The sequence below is a fragment of the Papio anubis genome, chromosome 12 (assembly GCF_008728515.1).
Source record: "Papio anubis isolate 15944 chromosome 12, Panubis1.0, whole genome shotgun sequence".
Taxonomy (NCBI): domain Eukaryota; kingdom Metazoa; phylum Chordata; class Mammalia; order Primates; family Cercopithecidae; genus Papio; species Papio anubis.
Genome location: NC_044987.1, coordinates 90606173 through 90626348, shown reverse-complemented (window position 1 = coordinate 90626348; position 20176 = coordinate 90606173). Strand labels below are relative to the sequence as shown.

The 20176-nt window shown below is 36.1% G+C and overlaps 1 protein-coding gene across 1 annotated transcript in view; it reads left to right on the top strand.

The window, feature by feature from the left end:
• The window catches only part of DCDC1 (doublecortin domain containing 1), a 508775-nt gene that overhangs the window by 92969 nt on the left and 395630 nt on the right, over positions 1 to 20176 (top strand). The window contains exon 10 of the mRNA XM_021926829.2: positions 4571 to 4664. Coding sequence (XP_021782521.2) covers positions 4571 to 4664 — 94 coding nt within the window. The remainder of the gene's footprint in view (positions 1 to 4570; positions 4665 to 20176) is intronic.

Sequence of the window (20176 nt, the reverse complement as noted above, 5' to 3'; positions counted from 1 at the left end):
ATTAAAAATGTACAAGCCATTCTTAGCCTATAGGCCACACAGAAACAAGCTATGGACTGGAATTGGCCTTTGGACTGTAGTTTGCTAACTCCTGCAGTAGAGAATCTTTTGAGGAGAGTGTGTTGGGGAAGTGTAAGTTGGGGCTTATGCTTCCAGGTGTTAACTCATAAAACCGTATTAAAATGTTTCAAGGTTCTCTGTCTTTGAGAAGAACTAACATTTTTGGGGTCTAATTGGCTTATCAACCTGGTTCACATGACCTGCGGTGATGTTGGCCTAAGTATACTCTCTCATCTGAACTGACGTAGTGGCAACCCAGAGGTTCTGGCCGTTCCAGGAACTGCAAGCTCTGTACCAGATATGTCTGGAGATGGAGTTGACTCCCAGATCTGTAAACAAGTAGATTAAACTGAAAAGATTGTGGAATATTTCTTCCCAGGTACTTTTCAAAAAGATTCTGGTTTTACAGCATGATGATTTAAAATTTTAGTATCAGAAGAGTTTCTAAAACTTAAGCTGTATGTAATTAACAGGCCAGGTGCAGTGGTTCATGCCTGTAATCCCAGCATTTAGGGAGGCTGAGGCAGGAGGATCACTTGAGGCCAGGGGGCTTGAGACCAGACTGGGCAACATAGCTAGGCCCCATCTCTACAAAAATTAAAAAATTAGCTGAGTGTCTTGTGGTACATCTGTTGTCCCAGCTGCTTGGAAGGCTGAAGTGGTAGGATTGCCTGAGCCTGGGAAGTTGAGGATGCAGTGAGCTGCGATCATGCCACTGCACTCCAGCCTGGGTGACAGAGCAAGACTCTGTCTCAAAAAAAAAAAAGGAATTAACAAAATGTGAATTTGTAAAAGTAATATTTTAACAAGCTTAACAGGTACAGTAGTAGAAATGCTATTTTAATTAACCTTAATATTAGAGCAAGATGACACCATAATGTACTTTTCAATTGTAAATCATAAGAATGACCTTACAAGTAGAAGCTTCATTTCAGGGCTTTTGACAGAAACTTATAGTGATACTAATTCATACCACTGATAATTTACTCTGAGAAAATAATTACTGAAGGCTGGCATTGCTTAAATACTGCAAAGATTTTTCATTCTTCAAGTAGGAGGGAATGACAGTGTTGCTCATGCATTATTAAATTTTAGTATTTGATTTTCTAATGCCAGTTTTAAAACTCGTTTAACTCTTAAAACTTGCACAAAGGTTTGGTTTGCACACACATTTTTACTGATGTTTTAGCTCAATTAAAAGGGGAGTCTTTGAGTTAGAAAATGTTGTAACCAGTCAGAATGTCTATTATGAAAAGTCAAAAAAACAACAGATGCTGGCAAGGCTGTGGAGAAAAGGAATGATTATATACTGTTGGTGGGAATGTAAATTAGTTCAGCTACTGTGGAAAGCAATATGGAGTTTTCCCAAAGAACTCAGAATTATCATTTGACCCAGCAATCCCATTACTGATTATATATATCCAAAAGAAAAACCATTCTGCCAAAATGACACATGCACTCGTATGTTCATCACAGCACTGTTCTGAATAGCAAAGATATGGAATCAACCTAGGTGCCCATCAAAAGTGGATTGTATAAAGAAAATGTGGTACATATGCACCATGGAATACTATGCAGCCATAAAAAAGAATGAAAGTATATCCTTTGCAGCAACATGGATGCAGCTGGATGCCCATTGTCCTAAGCAAATTAATGCAGGAACAGAAAACCAGATACCACATGTTCTCACTTATAAGTGGGATCTAAACATTGGGTACTCATGGACATAAAGATGGCAACAACAGACACTGTGAACTACAGGGGGAGGGAAGGAGGGACTGATTTTTTTAAGACTCAAAGGCAGCAATATTTAAAATAATTTTAAAAAATTATTGAAATTTTGCTCGAAGTAAATGGGACTACCTTCAAGTAGATTATAGTTTTACTTAGTTTAATTGGTAAATTGTAACTTTAAAGGATACTTAGATATTTGAACCTTCACTCATAACTAGGAAATATAAATTGTACCAAAGGACATCATTATACTTTTAAATACAGTAATCACTTCATAATATTAAGCTTCATAATATTAAGAAATTGAAAACTGAACACGAGGACTGGAAAGATAAGTAATGTGGGGTTGTAAAGAGGAGATTATGTCTTGCTTAGGGTGTTATAGACCCTATAAGACCTACTGTAGATCCTTAATAGTATTCAGACATGATTGGCTAAGGAGCAATTTGTGCTGAATTATCTCCCTTGAGTATTTCTGTCACTGAGAGTGGTGGTGAAAGTGATCCATTTTCACTTTCACTCCAGTGACAGGAGAATTTTGCCAGCCAGACACCAACTGTGTTAATTAGAGTATTAAAATAAAAACAAGCATGGATCCCGTGCCAGTGTCAGTCAATATGTTCCACTCCTCTTTTTGTTTCAAGCCAAAAGAACACTCTAGTTTCTTTTCCTGATACTTCTTTCTTATATTTTGAACATTGCTTTCCCAGCATCTTTGGTAAAGACTGAAGTCCATGGGATGGGGATCCTGGATGAACTTGTGGGCAGTAGTTACTGAAGAAACTGACCCACAAGAGTAAAAAAGAAGGCAGGAAGAATAACCAGGGTTATTTAGAGAATCACTAGGTTGTTACATTCTTTGCAAGCACTTCGTTATTGAACCAGGTAAAGCATTGATGTTGTGAATGATCTTTTCCTCATAAATTAGAAAGCTCAAGAATATTCCTACCTGGGGGTGGTGGCTCATGCCTCTAATCCCAGCAATTTGGGAGGTCGAGGCATGTGGGTCACCTGAGGTCAGAAGTTCGAGACCAGCCTGATCAACATGGAGAAACCCCGTCTCTACTAAAAATACAAAAAATTAGCTGGGCAGGGTGGCGCATGCCTGTAATCCCAGCTACTGGGGAGGCTGAGGCAGGAGAATCACTTGAACCTGGGAAGCGGAGGTTGCGATGAGCTGAGATCGCACCACTGCACTCAAACCTGGGCGACCAGAGTGAAACTCCATCTCAAAAAAAAAACAAAAAAACAAAAAAAACAAAAAAAACCTGTAACATTATTCCTAATAACGAGCAGGTATGCATTCTTGATTGTGAGAAAAACAGCAGCAAAACATTGCTCTGAATTGCTCAATGCTCTGAATTGCAGCTAGTGTACAAGAAACATGCAATGCTATGAATGGCCATGGGAGCATGTGGTCCATGGGGACATGATTAGTTATGTATAGGAGTAGAGTAGAATAAAGGCTGAGAACCTCTGGTACATAGAGCCTAAGAAAGACCAATTTGTCAAATTGATTTGTCAGCTAAATATTTACCTTTAATATTCAACCTGTCTTTTGATAGAGCAACTGTATAAACCAAATCAGTCACAATGTTTGAAAGCTGTTCTATAGGCTGAAAGGAAAGTTCAACTTTGCCTCTATATAAACACTAAGCTATTGAAATACGTACATTGTCACAAAGCTACTGAATGGTTAAGCTAGGACTAAATTATGGGCTCCAATAATAAAGTAGGGACAGAAGTGAGCAAAAAGAGGCAGGTAGTATCAGCAGCTGAAAGATGGTTTGAGCAGTTGAAAGATGTTTTGTTTACTATAATCATATTAATATAATTCACATTGTCCTTCAGTAGTAGTTCTTGGTTATGGGAAAGTAATATTATAGCTGGGAATAGTAAAAAATGGATGACAGAGCCCTTTCAATTTCAATTTGGAAAATATTTTGTATTTTTAGATGAATATGGTGAATTTCATGTTTTGGAAGTTACTACTGAAAACCTAATAACAACCTGCCTCAGGTTACCTGACACTCCTCAAACCCCTTCTGTTCCCTTGATTTTCCTCACCTTGTGAGTAGAACTTTCTTTCCAGCTGAAGCATGTTTAAGTCTTCCTTGAAGTTGGAAAGATGATTGCCACATTGGGTTCAAAGGGCTACATGTAAAATAACAAGAACAGGTCATGATATTATAATATTTAAGAAGAGTGCATATTAGAAACCATTAAAGGTAAAGTCCTTGAGACTCATATTCATGGAAAACCTGAAATGTGATTTATTCAGTTCAGTTTTTAGTACCCAAACAACATAAGTTATCAAGGTGAACTGTGATCAGACTATTTTTATAATTTATTTTAGGACACTTGGAAAACATTTAAAAGCTAAGGAAAGTAGGTACTTAAAATCTAATTTAAAAGGTAATATCCTCTCATTGTGAAATAAATGGAACATACAGAAAGTTGCAAGAATAAGACAAACATCCCTCAGAGTTCTAAAGGTCTACCATTTATTAAATAATAGATAACCAGTATTTAATATTTGTTGCATCTTCTTTCTTTTTTATTGATACTTGTGTGTTTTTTACACACACACACAAGTACAATTAGGATGTAACAATTTTAACTGCCTTTAAATTTCATATATTAGAACATTTTATAAATCATTAAATTTTATTTTATAATATAATTTTTAATAACTGTGTAGTATAGAAAGGAGTTTAAATGTATATTCAGTTTAACCAGAGTTTACTAAATTATTTATAATTTTTTTCTTGCACAGGTTTTAGATACTTGTACAATGAGAATGAATCTAAATTTACCAGCCAGATATTTTTATGATTTGTATGGCAGAAAAATTGAAGATATTTCAAAAGGTAAGTGGCAGAGATTTTGTAAACCATTTGATAATATTTTGAAAGACATTTATATTTTGTTTTTACTTTGAACATTTAAAAGAAAAACATATAATAAAACATGTTTAATTATAACATGGATAAATATTCTTATACAAAGGGAAATTGTGAAAGGACATTAAGATTTTAGGAATTTTTTATTTCAAAACAAGTTTGGAGTTTTTAAAAAATTGACGGGTATTTTAACCTTAGTAAACCATAATTAAATAAAAGTAATTAATACATTTTTATAATGTTATAATGTAACAGCCAATTTATATAGGATACAGCTTTCCAAAGACAAAAATAAGAAATTGCATTACTGTATGATCACATAGAGGTTTTAAAACTGTTTTGGTCAACTTCTAGAGCTTTTTCAAAAGTTATGAAATGTAACAAATGTACCAAACTAACTGTAGTTCAGTTTGGAACCACTAGGAAGAACTCCAATAACCCATTACTCTCTACTAAGCGTGTATATCAGCAGTATGCTGGTAAATGTTATCAACTGACTCTGGAAAAAAAAAAAAAGGCCTCGATTTGCAGCATTTAGCAACTTCATGGTGTAGGTGCTCGTACCATGACCAATTTCAAGCTACCACTGAATGCAGAGTTCAGAGGGAAGGGTTTTAACTCACTGAATAAAGTATTTGGAGAAGAGATGAGAACAATTGGCTTTTGCAGACTGGTACAAGTTGGCTCTAGCACATCAAAGTATATATCCCTTGTCACAGAATTGACGGATTAGGAATTAATTTGACAGTAGAGAAGTTCACTCACTAGGTTCTTGCATTACCAACTCTACTACTATGTAGTACTTATTCTGGACCAGACACTATTCTAAGCTCATCACAAATATTAACTCTTTTAGCTCTCAGAGAAACTATAATTCCTATTTATTGCAGTAACTGAGGTACAGAGAACTTAGGTAATTTGTTCAGCATCACACAACTAGCAAGTGGTGGAGTTGGGACGCAAACCTTGGCAGGCTGGCTCCAGTAGCAGCGCTTTTAACCATTGTACTCTGTTCTCTCTCTCTCTTTCTGCCTCCCTCTGTCTTTCCACTTTAGTGTCTCGTCTATGTCAGAACTCCATTTGTTTTCCTAGTACTTTCCATACAGGATGTAATTATTGTATTGCTTTGTTACTTTTTTGTGTATATGCACGCTTCCTACCAGACTACAGACTTCCTGGGAACAGGCACTCAATAAATAGTACTTGGATTTTTGAATGAGTCTTATGTCACTCTCCCACATGATCTGTTTCTACCACAATGTAACGTAAAAGAGGGCAAGAACAGACACTAGCTTTGTTGTAATACTAGTAATAAGCACAGTGCCTGGGACATAGCTGACACTCATAAATGTGGCACGAATGAATTAAACTGTCTACTCTTGGACCTTTAGTTGGTTCCACTGTTATACTATTAAAAGTAACTCATCTTCAGTCAAGAAAAAAAAGTTATGAATTGTACTTTAAAGTAATTTCATTGTCTTTGTCCAAAGAGATTAGATATCCATCTAATATCTCTAAAGGTACTGTTTTGTTTTGCTAGCCTCATTTGTGAGTTTAAATTTCACATTCATGAGTTTAAATGTGTTATTGAAATGGTCCTATAATTTCATTCAAACTTTAACTCCATGCTTGGTGAGGGCAGGATATTAAATAACATGCCTTTAACTGCGAGGGTAGTGATTCAAACAACTGAAGTGATTTTGGGATGTGGCTACAGCAGATACTTCCATTTGTTTCCCATTTTCTCACTTGTACTATATAAAGCAGACTGTTTCCTTAATTTATCATCCTTCATTAATACTTACTGAATGATAACTATGATATTTTGATACTTATTGTTTCTAAGTCAAATTTTTTGGCCAAGGATTACATATGTGTGTATTCAGAAAGTAAATTTGTTTTTCTTGGCCTTTAAAAAAATGTTTTTATTAGATATCATAACTATTTTTCATTTTATTACATGTTTTTATCTGAAGATTTCAAATCTCCTGTAGATACCTACCCGTTATCTAGAAGGATTAGGTAAGGTTATTTATCTGCAAAACATGTAACACAAAGAATCCTTCCTTTTGTTCTTTGGGGTTAGTAAGAGTGTCATTATTAAAGCTGATTTGTTTCTTTCTTGCATTTTTGTCTCCTCCTCCATTCCTCTTGCTAAGATTTTCTTTATGATCAACAATATTTTGAAATTACTCTTAAACTAGCATTAATAAAAATAAACAACATATTTTCTTAATACCCTATCTAGACTTGAATTATTTCCAGTTCACCTGGAATTAAAACATCAGATGTGAATAAAATGCCAGAATTGAAACTAAGGAATCTTCATTAAGATGAGATTTATATTTAGAAAGTTTATTTTTCTCCTCCCAAATATGGTATAGCAGCATTACTTATCAAAACAGAAAAGCACTGACTCTGAGATGTGGTACTTCATGGATGCCAGAGGCATTCAGATTCATGCCTCATTCTTCACATATCCCAGAAGTGTGCTATTATCACATTTTAATGCATGCTTTGCCCTCTGTTTTTGCATCCTTGTAAAAGCTTATGCCAGGTGAAATTAGCCTGTGCAACCACTAACATGTGGAAGCATTACAAGTTCACTGGACTTAAAATATTTAAAGAAGCTAATCCTGTTGGAGGAACTTCCAGTCTGTAGCGCCCTAGTCACTTAACATTAGGTTTTTGAACTTCTGTTTTCTTTGTTTCTATGATGTTGTGCATCAAATGATTGAGGTCCCTAAACTTTTGTGTTTGATGGTCTTCTGGACTTCAACTTGGGAAAGGTCAAGTTTTATGTGAAAGTTGTCTTTTAATTTAAACAAATAAATGCTGATACTCTTGATTTGATGTATATCTCTTTTTTTTCTTGCTTTGTATCAGATCAGAAAAAATCTTTTAATAATGTCTAACGTTAAGATCATAGCAATTGCTTTTTATTTATAAGCACAGATTAGAACTGTAATTGTACCAAGGACTAAAAGCAACAGATACACAAAATAAAAATTTTCTCCTACTTATTGCTTCTTTTTTGGAATTAGATATACTTTCAAGTTTTCCTTCTATGCTGTGATAAATAAGCACATTTGATATAATATTAAACTACTTTTACTTTGTCAAGTAAACCTTGGAAAAGACAAACAGGATTGGCAAATTGCTTGTTTTTAGATTTTATTCTAAACCATAGACAATTTTTTTTTCCTGAGACTGTGTCTTGCTCTGTTGCTTAGGCTGGAGTGCAGTGGTGCAACCACAGCTCACTGCAGCCTTGAACTCCCAAGCTCAAGCAATCCTCCCACCTCAGCCTCCCCAGTAGCTGGGATTACAGGTGCAGGCCACTGTGCCTACTTTTTAAAAACAAATTTGTAGAGATGGACTCTCCCTCTGTTGCTCAGGCTGGTCTTGAACTTCTGGGTTCAAGCAATCCTCCTGCCTTGGCCTCCCAAAGTGCTGGTATTACAGGCATGATCCACCATCCTGGCTTTTTTTTTTTCTTCCTCCAGTAAAGACAGAGTTTAATTTATGTGAGGCTGGCCACATGGAAGAAGTCATTACTCAATTCAACCTCTACCACAGAAGATTTTAATAAAGAAATTTTTATTGTTACATGTGAAAAAGTTATTTTATTATGGTTCCCGTATAGATCTATCCTTTCTACAATATAAAGGAGTACACCTACTGGGTACAGATACCATATTCCTGCAGATGGTCAACATGCTGGTACATATACAGTTATTCCTTGGTGTCCGTGGGGGATTGGTTACTGGAGGCCTCTCCCATACTAACATCCACAGTTACTCAAATCCATTATATAAAATGGTGTAGTATTTGCATATAGCCTATGCACATCATCTTGTATACTTTAATCTCTAGCTTACTTATAATACCTAATACTGTGTAAATGTTATATAAATAGTTGTTACACTGTATTATTTTTAAACTTGTATTATTTTTATTTCTGTATTATTTTTTTTAAAAAAATATTTTTCACTCATACTTGGTTGAATCCAGGGATGTGGAACCCAATAAGATGGAGGGCCGATTATATATATATGCATAAAAAATACATTCTGCAAAATCACACCCACCAAAATAACAGGGATATGGGGAAACTAGGGTTTGGGAAAACCATTGAAAAGTCTGTTTACCTTTAAAACCACAATACTATCTAAAATAATAATGATTAACTTAGGAGATAATGTAAATAGCTGGGTAGGCATCTTGGAGTGCTGCTTTAGAAGATATTAAAGCTGCACAAAAACAATAGAGTGTGAGACAATGCAGATGAAAGTGAAGTGGAGATTTGGGCCAGTGGGGCTTCCTTTAAGGAAGACCCAGGAGGAAATGAAATTCCCACAATGAGAGAGTTATATAAGGCCAAGGATGCACCTTTCTGGGGTGGTAAGTACATCAGCCAAGCTAAGACGATTTTTTTTCTTTCCTGATAAATGATAGAATTCTACTACTTCTCTTTTGGCTTCCTTTGTTTAGGAAAAAGCACATATTTATTAACCAAACTTCAGTATCACTTTGACGTCATTCCTCTATTTACTAATTATATACGAGCTATTTGATGTTATACAAGCATTTCAAATGGAAGACAGATGTAGACAGTGTCTGATTTCAAGGGAGGTTTGAAATAACACACTCATTTCTCCTAACATTTCCAAACTTTTTGATCTCTTAACTTCTTTGGCTTAATTATTACATGATGGTGAACCAGAGGAGTCAGTCTCCCTCTCAAGGGAGGAGATCCTTAGTCTGTTAGGACCTCTATGAGGGATCCATTCCAATAATCATACCCTCGTTCTTTGTCATAATGAGTACTGTTAAATTTACCCTAGTGGTTCTGAAATGAGTTAGAATACTACATTAATTAAATTGACTCCAAGATCATTCTAGACATACTGAATGTTCACTTCCTATTTCATTTCCTACCCCAAATTATGCCCAGCAATACTGTCCAAAATAATTGTATATTCTCTGATAAATTTTTTGGAGATTCTGAAATTAGATTAAGTACAGGATTAATATATTTCATCATAAAATTCCAATAACGTAGAGATGAATTTGAATGTTAGCTCTTGCCCATTATCAACTTTTTGTGGAGACATTAAAATTAAAAGAATAAAATTTCAAATAAAATCCAAAATTTTAAAGTCCACCCAGAAGCAAATTTCAAGATCAAATTATCTTACTTTTTTGAGTTAAAAACGAATAAAGTTTCAAACTCTTCAAGTTAAAGTGCAAAGAAATCAAAGTCCTAATTTTTATTCTTTCTGGTATCAGCCAGATGGCTTCTGGATGCCTGACTGGAGCTGGAATGTCTCCAGCAGCTACCGTCTGGGCTCCTAGAGTGGGTGTCATCCCTTAGGACCTCAGAAGTTGAATTAGGTCTACACCAACATTTTCATATGCCTTGTTTGCAAGCAAACAAAATGATTATCACAACATCAACAACATAGCCAGCATATTCACAACAGTAGCCACTCCCAGCAAATGTGGCCATTGCATGCAAAATGATGTTTCCAGGACCCTATGTTTGGCATAATTCAGACCCACATGATGGCTGCCAAAGACCCTAACAGAGACTAAGTGAGGAAAGGCAGACAAGAGAAAATATTATCGTCAGTCTTTCCAAGATGCCAGTTGGCCCATGCTGTTGACCAGGCTCTATGACCTGTGACCTAACCTTTTGGGAAGCAATCTCCCATTAAGACATTACTTATAGCATTATAAGTTTACAGTATCTTGAGGGAAAAATTGACCAGTGCACACTGTCTTCTGTCTCAAAGAGGCTGCACAAAGTGTTGGTTAAGTTCTCTGATTTTTGAACCAGAATTCAAATTCCAGTTATGCCACGGACTGTATGACCTTGGACAGATTACTTAACTTCTCTGAGAGTCAGTTTCCTTAAGGTAGGAATTATAGTATTTACCTTAACAACATTGCAAAGATTAAGTGAAATATATGTTAAGTCCTTAGAGCAAGTGCCTGACACTTGGTAAACATTAAAAGGTATAATGTTTCAATAGTATAAAATTAGCTTTCATCATTATTGCTGTTATTATTCTTTTTATTTTTTTTTTCTTTTGCAGTGGAGTCTTGCTCTTGTTGCCAGGGTGGAGTGCAGTGGCGCGATCTCGGCTCACTGCAACCTCTGCCTCTTGCATTCAAGTGATTCTCTTGCTTCAGCCTCCTGAGTAGCTGGGATTACAGGTGCCTGCCACAACACCCAGCTAATTTTTTTTGTATTTTTAGTAGAGATGGAATTTCACCATGTTGGCCAGGCTGGTCTTGAACTCCTGACCTCAGGTGATCCGCCCGCCTCGGCCTTCCAAAGTGCTGGGATTACAAGCATGAGCCATCGAGCTCTTAAAGAGGGAACTGAGAGTGAGAGTGTTTCATTTTTGCAACATCTGGAAGTTTGCATTGGTGGTAGCACCAGTCATAAAGACTTATTTGAGGTATCATTTTTCCCTTTTAAAGAATTCCAAACATCTTAATGTTCTTTCTTTCTTTCTTTTTTCTGAGTCAGTGCTTCTAAATCCCATGCTCAACTGAGGGTGATCACTGTCTGGTTTCATAGCATCCATCTTGTCTTAGGAGTGGCATCTTCAATCATAGTGGTTGCTGTAACAGCCTCTGCCTATGGAATTATTTAAGCCTAAGAAATTTACTTCATGGGCACAGCTTCCCCCTCATCTCCACATCAGTTCCAACTGTAGAATAACTTTTGGCGGATTTCCAAATTGAAGCAGGTATTCGTGTTTCTGAGGCTTATGTGCCAATGGTCCCAGTTAGGACCAACACTGCTGCCATTTCCTCCTAAGGACATGGTCTTTCCTCAGTTTTTTAATACTCCTCCTCTTGAGTTAATGTTTCTGTCAGGCACATCGTTTTCTGCAATGCTTAAGGTTTGCTTCTACTCTACACTTCTTCCTTTCAGAAAGTTCCCTTTTCTAACAGGCTTGGAGTTAGCATTGTTTGCCACAATTGAGTATCTTCTTTTCTTTCATTAATACCTTCCTTTTGCTTTCTGGCCCATACTCATATTTTTCTAACATATGCCTCTAGATATTTTTTCTTACAGAGTCTCTCATAGTGAGAGATATGAAGTCAATCAGTTCTAAGTTTGTCAATAGCATCCTTTGTTCAAACCAGTCTTAACTATTTTCACTTCTGTTAATTAAATAATTCTACCCAGGATGTATTTCTCTCACAGTCTAACATCTAACTTGGATCTGGTGTCTTTGATCAATTATTGTTCTGCCTGAATTAACTGTAATGTAATTAATCTTGTCTTTGTCTTTCCTTAATCTCAGGCCCATCTATTTTTAGAGTTCACTCAGCACTTTTTTGTAATATTTTTACCAATCTTTCACTCCAATTTGTCCAGATTTTGTGTTTACTCTTTGTATAATTGTCCTATCCTCAAAAGAGATTCCCCAGAAGTGATCCCCAAAAGAGATTCTTACTATAAATTTATCTGTAATGTAAATACCAACTCTTCGAAGCGTTCGAGATCCTGTCTCCTCTAGGGGATTGTTCTCAGTCTGCTCTCCAAGATCTTATCTTTATTCTTCTAAAAGGTTTCACTGGGTCCCAGTTACTGTTTCTGATTTTGTAGCAAATAAAATATTTTACCCTTTTATAAGAACTTCTTTAAGAGTAATTAGACTTGAATGGATCTCCCTCACCTGACGTTTAGGATCTCAGGTTTTAGCATGTTTGTGTGTGTTTCCTACCTGTCAAATATGTGTGTGCTTGGGTCAGACATGTACCATTTTTCTAGGGAAATTTCTGATCTCCTCCAGCTAAATCAGTTTGTCTACTTTAATTTTATTTTCATGCATACACTGTTCTCTTCTGATCATAATAATTAAGCATATTTTCAAGCCACTTTACTTTCTCCTTGATTCCTTTAGCAATCTGATTCCTAGATTAGCAACACTTCCTTCGAATAGTTTCTGTACCTTAACTGAAGGAGATAGAGTGTTCCTTTTATGTAAAAAGTCTATCACCTTTCTGTAGGTGAAGCCACAGTTTGGGTTTATGAAATTCAGAACCATGGTTAAAATTTATATGATAAAATTTAAAGCCTACTTTGATTGGTGGAGGTTACTTTAAAAGTTTATCAACAAGCCACGTGAATCTAATGTTAGCTCATCCACATTTCCTTTTCGGCCCAGAATGCGGTTGACTATAACATAATGAAGAGTAGAACTGAAGGCAGCAGATGTAATGCTTCCTATCTAGGCCCAATATTAACAATTTAAAGACAGAACGTCACCATCATGTGCGTAGAACTCAGTTGCCATTATCCTTGAAAGTGCTGGTCTACAGATTTGCCTTCAAGATACAGAAAAGCAGCAAATATTGTTCCACCTTGCAACACCTAAAATAATGTAATCCCAATCTCAAACTTGCCTGAAGTTTCAGGTGAAGTTCACAGCTTGGTTAAGTAAACAGTAGCAGCCTGCACAGTAAGGAAGTCATGATCAGTTAGTAGAGCTAAGTCCTCCACAGCCCACCTGAATATACTAATGCCATATCCAATCTCAACATTGTCTGAAGGTCAAGACTGTTAGTAGATAATCCCAGCTGCATTTAGTTGCTTTAACCCATCAAGCTCAAATTCTGTGTAGTCTTTGCTTATTAGAAAATTTAAGGTCAGTTTCCCTATTCTCTATATACAGGTCTGTTAGTAAAATTACAACTACAAAACTGTATATTCAACTACATGACCCAATATAGGCAGCTAGACACCACTGAAGTTAAAGGCAAACAAACAAATCTTAAAGCCCTACATAGCGCTTGCATATTAAAGCACCATCAAAACATGACGCCACTCAGTCAAAGCCCCTTCATAAGTCTCGAACATTTTTGTTATTCGCTCTCCAACATCACTTCTGTATTTCTCAAGGTTTCAGACCAATTTGACCCCATAAGTATAGCACTTTCCTGAGTTTTGTGAGACATCTAGAAATTATTTAACCTGAAGGAATAGTATAAATCCCAGAATTTGTAGCCAGCTGGTCAGAAGTGAGAGTGGCATGGGGATTCCCAAACATGTGGCTGTTGTCTTAAGTAAAGACAGTTTTGTGGAGGATTGGACTGTACTCTTAACCTTGCAAACTACTTGCAGTGAATTCACACTTCCCAATTTCAAAACTTACTACAAGTAAAACTACAGCAATTCAAAGAGTGTGGTATTGGCATAAGGACAGGCATATAGACCCATGGAATAGAATTCAGAGTCCAGAAATAAACCAATACATCTGTGACCAATTGACTTTTGACAAAGGTGTCAAGACCATTCACTGGGAAAAGAATAGTGTCTTCAATCAGTGGTGCTGGTAGAACTGGATATCCACATGCAAAGACTGAAGTTGGACCCATACTTCACACCATAAATGTGAATTAACTCAAAATGGACCAGCAATCTAAATAAAAGGGCAAAAACCATAAAACTCATAAATAAATGTAGGTGCACATTTTCATGACTGTGGATCTGGCAATCAGTTCTTAGACATGATATCAAAAGTATGAGCAAAAAAAAGAAAAAAATAACTAAATTGGACTTCATTAATTTTGGAATTTTTGTGCACCAAAGGACATTATCAAGAAAGTGAAAAGACAAACCATAGAATGGAAAAAATATTTGCAAATTATCTATCTGAAAAGGGTTTAAACCTAGAATATATAAGGAACTCATGCTCAACAACAAAAAACAAACAATTCAATTAAAAAATTGGCAAAGGACTTGAATCAATGTTTTCCCGAAGAAGTTATACAAATGGCAACAAGCACATGAAAAGACACTCAGTATCCTCAATCATTAGGGAAATGCAAGTCAAAATTACAATGAAGTACTACTTCACACATATTGGGATGGCTATAATAAAACACACACACACGCAAACACACACACACAGAGAGAGAGAGAGAGAGAGAATAACAAGTGTTGTTGAGGATGTAAAGAAAGTGGAAGGAACCCTCACACATAGCTTGTGGAAATGGAAAATGGTGCAGCTACTTTGGAAAACAATTTGATGAGTCCTCCAAAAGAAAAACACAGAATTACCACATGGCCCTGTAATCCCACTCCTATATATTTAGGCAAAAAAATTAAAAACAGGTACTCAAACAAGTATATGTACATGCATGTTTATAGCAACACTACACATAATAGCCAAAAGCCAAATGTCCATGAATGTTCATGAAGTCAAATGTCCTATGACTGTAGGAACAGATGGTAGTATATACATACAATGGAATGTTATTCAGCTATGAAAAGGAATGAAGTACTGATAATGCTACAGTATGAGTGAACCTCGAAAACATGCTCAGTGAAAGAAGCCAGACATAAAAGGTAACATATTGTATGATTCCATTTATTTGAAACATCCAGAGTGAATGAATCCACAGAGACAGAATGCAGATTGGTGTTTGTCATGGCCTGAGGGAAAAGGAGACTAGGGAGAGGCTGCTTAATGTATAAGTGGTTTTACTTTGGAATGATGGAAATGTTTTGGAACTGTATAGAGGTAGTGGTTGCACATTTTAAATCTACTAAATGCCACTGAGCTCTTCACTTTAAAATGGTCTATTTTATATTATGTGAATTTCACCTCCATAAATTATTTAAAAAAAAAGACAAATGGAGCAGAATCGATTTGCCCCACTTGTTCCAGCCAAGGTCACCCTAGCTCAGCTGACAGCCAGCTGATTCCAAGACATGTGAGCAAGCCCAGCCAAGACCAGCAGAACCACCCTGTTAATTTGCAGACTCATGAGCTAAGTGAATGCTTATTGTTTTATGCCACTGAGTTTTGTGGTGGTTTGTTGTGCAACATTACTGTGGCAATACGTACCAAATATAGTAAGCTATTTGTACTTCTTAAATGTTATCACATAATCTTTATTCACTGTTTAGACAGCTAAATTCTATTCCTAAATCTTAATCCTTGGTATTGTCAGAGTAATCTCCCTAAATATCCCTCATTTTTTTTGTTGTTGTTCAAAATGTTACATTTCAGGAGAATCTGTACATTCTCGATTTTCACATTCAAGAAACTTCACTATGTGATCTTGCTCAGTCATCCGACTTAATCACCCACAACTCACAAGTACCCAACATGGACCTTTAGTTGTAGCTAGATCAGTCTTTTTAATGTTCCCGACAGTTCAGTGACACGTGGGATGCCCAGCTTCCCTACCATACTTTATGCTATTTTCTGCCCACTTGGAATAATCTTCCAATTCTCCATCTATTCAAAGTTCAGTGAATTGTGTCAGTTAGGATATATTATATTATTCTATGGTAACAAATGACTCCACAACTTTTAGTGTATTATTTTGCCCTATAACTTTCAGTGGCTTATACAAATGTATTATTTTTCACTCATGCTACATGTTGGTATGGGTTGACTGCAGCTGCAGTAGCATATGTCAAAGCAAGTCACATGCCGTCTTCTTAATTCAACAGTGTGAGGATGTCTGACCCTTCTAAGGGGAAGAGCATTTCAAGTGACACATCTAAACCTGACATGAATAAGGTGGGAAGTGTACTTCAGGTAGGGGCAGCAAATACTTTGAATAATAATGGAATACACTGTATTCATTATACATTATACACTCTTTTCTAAAATTGGTATTAGTTATATATTGCTGCCTGACAAATTGTCCCAAAATTTAGCAGCTTAAAGAAAAAAAACACATACTATTTCTCAATTTTTGTGGGTCAGGAATTCAGGCATGGCTTAGGTGGGCTCTCTGAGGTTTTTACAAGGAAGGTCAGCCTGCAAAGTTTTAAAATATTATTTACATCCTACTTTATTTATTTTGTTTACTAATACCTTCTTTTCATAACCTGTTTTGATTTTTTTCTGTATCATAAACCATAAAATTGTTTATATAGTATTTCTGTTTTGTGTATTGTACTTATTTCTTTAACTAAAGAGAACTTTTTGTCTTTTACTTTTAAAAAAATCTCCAAAACTCTCCTAATATCTATGATGGAACTGGGCATATCATAGGTCCTCAAAAATATTAATATTCAAATAAATAATTATTAAACATAGTCTATGTTATAGTGCCTAAGACATAGTAAGAGATGAAAATACTTTTAAGTGAATGAATTAATTAGGATTCCAAAATATCTTTGTTGAATTAAATTTGCAATGAATTACTCACTATTAACTGCTTTTTGTTGGTAGTTTTCATGCGTAGTGTTTCACTGACCACTCTGAGTAGTATTTTGCTACATTCAATAGGACTTTAAAAGCTAGAAGATTCTCGTTTTTGATACTCGATGTAATATAAGACAAATGATAATGACTATTTTTTTTTCAATATTTGCTCCAGAACAGTGTTGTTGATTGATTTACTTTTGATTTCAGCATCAGAAGGGCCTTTGGTGATCACCAAAATCTCACTTTGTTCATGAATCTCCTCTAAATTGCCTGCAACAAGTGTCCATTCCGTCACTGCTTGTTCCATTTCTGACAGCTATACTTTCTCTAAAAAATCTGTTTTATATCTAATGGAAATCTGTTCTTTTAAATATTTATCATTGGTCCTGAAATTAATTCCTAGTTTGTGATTGCCTTTCATATATTTGAATATGTTTCATTTAAGTGTTTTGAGGTTAGATATCCCTAGTCTCTTCAACTATTTGTCTGGCTCCTCATCATCCTGCTCACTCTTCTCTGTTCTATCTAGTTATTTCAATATTCCTCTTTGTGGGGCCCTAAATTATACACAATTTTCCAGGTCAATCAATGGTGAGTAAAACAGCCCTACCCTCTCTTTTTCTCCAGGTCATTATGTTACCTAAAATTGCGTTATTATTCCTATTAGACACATCATATAATTGATCTATATTGAACTTGCAGCCGAAAGCCCCCAAATTTATTCTCATAATTTGCTTTTAAGCTGCTTCTTTCTTATCTTGTACTTGTACTGCTAGTTGTTTAGATGTGAGAACAGAACTTTACATATGAATTCCTACTAAACTTCTACCTCTAAGGTTTTTATTTAGTAGTTTAGCCTGTCCAGATCTTTCAGATATTTAATCTGTCACCTAAGAATTTAAATTTAGTAAGCATACCAACTTTACCCTGTTCAAGTTATTATAAAAATGTTGACTGGGCTATGATTAGGGCAGAGATTTACAGTATGCTAATAGTCCTGCTTCAGATTGTATTAATCCTCCAAGAATATGGTTATTTAGTGGAGTCTGCAAGCTCACTTATCTCTAACTTAGACGTAAGTCTTTTAATTTTATCATTCTACTAACACTATTTTAAAAATGATTTCATTCTTTCATAGCTTGCATACTGAACCAATACTTTAATTGTATCATGGTCTGAATGGCATTCATGATTTGATTTCTTTGTTCCCAACTTCTCTATCTTTACTTCATGTAATTTTTAAACCAAATCCTTGCTTTTTCAAAATCCTTAAGTATTACTGACTCCTTCCACTCTTCACTCAAATCACTTTGTTTCTGTTTCTCAAACACTCTCCTTCTTGCCCCAGTACCTTATCACATGTTTCCTCAGCTTGGATTTTCTCTCACCATATCCTCTTGGCAGGCTATTGCCTACTCATGTTAAGGTCTTTATTTAAATATTACTTCTGAGAAACTTTCCTGACACTCTCTTGCTCCCATTCCCCTTCCCTATCTCGTCTAGGGTGGTGTATTTCTTATTGTTATCCATAGAAACAGAACCTGTTTATAGTCGCTCTCTCTCTCTCTGTCTCTGTTTCTCTCTCAATTTGTTTTAAGGAATTGGTTCCTGTGATTATGGAAGCTGAGAAGACTCAAGCTCTATAGTTGGCAAGCTGGAGATCCAGTAGAATCTATGCATAGTTAGTTACAATCCGAGTTACTCAACCTTTTTGTTCTATTAGGGCCCTCATTTGATTGAATGAGGCCCACCGACGTTAAAGAGGCCAATCTTCTTTACTTAGTCTACTGATTCAAATATTTATCTTATCCAAATGCTTAAACATCCTCACAGACACACTCAGAATAATGTTCAGCCAAATGTCTGGGTACGTTGTGATCCCATCAAGTTGGCGCATAAAAGTAGCCTTTACAGATGGGCATCCCTCTTACATTCATAGCACCCTGTGTATGGTAATTATTACAACTGCAATTAATAAAACTTCTTGGGGAGTTAATTTGTTTAATGTCTGTCTTTCATCTAGACTGTAAACTACATGAGGGTGAAGATTTTGTAAACTTCTCTGTATTCCCATGTTCAGCATAGAGCTAAATAATATAGTAGATATTGTAAAATAGTATAAAAATTAGGGGACTGGGCATGGTGGCTCACACCTGTAATCCCAGCATTTTGGGAGGCCAAGGTGGATGGATCACAAGGTTAAGAGATTGAGACCATCCTGGCCAACATGGTGAAACCCCGTGTCTGCTAAAAATACAAAAATTAGCTGGGCATGGTGGTGCGCACCTGTAATCCCAGCTACTTGGGAGGCTGAGACAGGAGAATCGCTTGAACCCAGGAGGTGGAGGTTGCAGTGAGCTGAGATTGCGCCACTGCACTCCAGCCTGGCGACAGAGCGAGACTCTGTCTCAAAAAAAATTAGGGATGCTGCCTAACATAAGTAGAAAATTCAGGCAATGAGAGAGGGTCTAGGTGTAGTCAAAATGCTTCCTCCTCCTTGGATGCTCTAAAAATGCCTAGTACTATTCTTGTACATCTAGCACTGCTCCTGTTCTGCCAAATGTGGAATTCTGCAATAGTTCTGACAGTTGAGGCTCCAGGAACAGCATTACTAATGAAAATTTATATCTAACGGAAATCTATTCTTTCAGAGGGTTTAGGGGGCTTTAGGGGTTTGGGGGGTGACTCAGAATGATATAAACTGCAGCCTACAGTCAAGCCCCAGGCAGAGAGATGTGTATGTATATGTGTGTGTGTGTGTGTGTGTGTGTGTGTGTGTGTGTGTGTAAAGATTCCTTTTATAACTTTCTTCAGGAAATAAATTGTGAGCCAAGGCAGCATCCACTCACAACTTTTTTTTTTTTTGCCTTGTTTTGGATACTAAGTAATATAATTCTCTTTGACTTTTAAATAGAATCATTTAAAAACAAGCAATCATGAATTCTAAATAGAGGACTTAAATAGGAGGTTTGTAAACATTACATGATCTCCTACCTTGTCTCCTACAGATACACCCATTTATCTGGGAAGGGGCATACAGATTTGGCAGTACCTTTCTTAAATACAATAGATGGTAGTCACAGTGTATTGTCACCTACTTCCCACTGGAAGAAATATTGTTTATATGTTGGTGTAGGAAATCTCAAGCTCCATGCAGGGAGCTCGAATCTCTCTCCATACAAGAATCTCTCTCTCTGTTCATTAAATATTTTTTTAGTAGTCAGTGATCCCATGTTGGGTCCTAATGATTACTGTATGTTTTCCTGAGGGTTCACAAAC